We start from the raw sequence: 1756 nt of genomic DNA on the forward strand, positions 1-1756 counted from the left end.
CTCATGTATATATATAAATTAAATGAATAAGGATAATTTGATGTAAAAGATAAGGATAATTTGTTATAAGAGAAGGTTTTGTGTCTCTTACCTAAAGGAAGGACACAGTGTATGCCTTGTACTCTTGGATGATATGGGGAGGAGGTTTTGTATCTCTTGCCTAAAGGTGGGGATACAAATAATGCCTTGGACTCCATGATCTTTTAAAGGGGAGACAGTTGCATCTTCTATCCAAAAGAGCGGCGCAATAGATGTCTCTCACTCTTTTTATTCATACATTCATGCCCGTGATTTTCTCTAACTTTTGTGATATTTGCTTATACAGTTGTTAACAATATGACTACTCAGTTGAATTCCATTGAAACTGTGACTAGTAGCAACTATAAGAAGTGGAAACAAGATGTTGAAATAATGTTAGGTTTGATGAACCTGGACTTTGCATTGACTGAACAGAAACCTACTGAACCTACAACTACTATCACTACTGATGAAAAGGCTAAGTATGAGAAATAGATGAAGGCTAACGAATTGAGCTTTATGATCATGAAGAGATCTATTTCTAATCACATAAAAGGTGCAATTAAGGATAACGAAAATGCAAAAAATTTCTTAAGTGTCATTGGACATAAATTCCTAGATACTGATAAAGCTGAGATAGGTAGCCTAATTGATTCCTTGTCCACTATAAAGTATGAACTTGTAGGTAGTGTCTGTGATCACATCATGAAATTGGTTAACATTTCTACCAAACTAAATAATTTAGGTGTAACCATTACCAATGATTTTTTTGTTCATCAATCCCTAAGGTCCCTTCCTGAGCAGTTTAACCAGCTTAAAACAACATATAATGCACAAAAAGATAAGATGAGTGTTGATGAGCATATTACTGTTTGTGTGGTAGAGGAAGGGAGGATCCAAAAGGAGAAAGTTAAGGACGTAGTGAACCTTGTTAGTTCATCTAGATGAGCTGATTATCCCTCTTATAAAAAAGGTGGACCTAATTTTTATAAAAAGAAATATGGTTAGCCTCATCATCCCGGTGGTAATAGTGGTCATACTAATAATCATGGTGTTAACCAAGGTCAGTCTCATAATTCTCTTGGTCATCAAGCTGTAATTATGAAAGAAATCAAGTGATGGGATTGCAAACAAGTAGGTCATAAGAAAGTTGTTTGTCCTCTGAAAAAGAAACTAGGTAATCTTTTGGCTTTTGTCTGCTTTGAAACTAGTCTTGTTCATCTTTCTTTAAATTCCTAGTAGTTGGATAGTGGTTCAACTGTTCATATAACCAATGACTTGCAGGATCTAGTAAGCAGGCAGAAGGCAACAGAGGATGAAGCCAGTATTGTTATGGGCAATGGACTCAAAGCATAAGTAGAGTTTATAGGGACTGCTATTTTACTTTTTAAAAATAATTCTAGTATCCGTTTAGAAAATACTATTTTTGTACCGTCTATGAGACGGAAATTAGTTCCAGTTTCACTTTTGGACAAAGTTGGTTATTCATTTCAACAAAATAATAGTATTATTAAAATTTTCTACGAATCACATGTTGTTGCTTATGCCTTTTTAAGTGATGGTCTATATCGCTTGAACGTGTTGAACGAATTTTTTTCTTAAATACATGTTGACAATATTGCCCACAAAAGGTCTGCTATGAGTAAAACGTCTTACCTGTTATGGCATAGGCGTCTTGGTCATATTTCTAAAGAAAGAATTGAATGATTGGTAAAGAAAAATATTTTGTGTGTTCTTG

At 34.3% G+C, this 1756-nt stretch overlaps 1 protein-coding gene across 1 annotated transcript; it reads left to right on the top strand.

Annotated features, from left to right (window-relative positions):
* The first annotated feature begins 513 nt into the window (after positions 1 to 513).
* LOC142180022 (uncharacterized) lies at positions 514 to 966 on the top strand. Its single transcript, XM_075250939.1, has one exon. It carries the CDS (start codon positions 514 to 516, stop codon positions 964 to 966), a length of 453 nt encoding a protein of 150 aa, XP_075107040.1.
* The last annotated feature ends 790 nt before the right edge of the window (positions 967 to 1756 follow it).

This window comes from Nicotiana tabacum, chromosome 4 (assembly GCF_000715075.1).
Source record: "Nicotiana tabacum cultivar K326 chromosome 4, ASM71507v2, whole genome shotgun sequence".
Taxonomy (NCBI): Eukaryota; Viridiplantae; Streptophyta; class Magnoliopsida; order Solanales; family Solanaceae; genus Nicotiana; species Nicotiana tabacum.

Coding starts and splice junctions, on each gene's coding strand:
- LOC142180022 (XM_075250939.1), top strand. CDS start 514: ATGAAGGCTAACGAATTGAGCTTTATGATCATGAAGAGATCTATTTCT.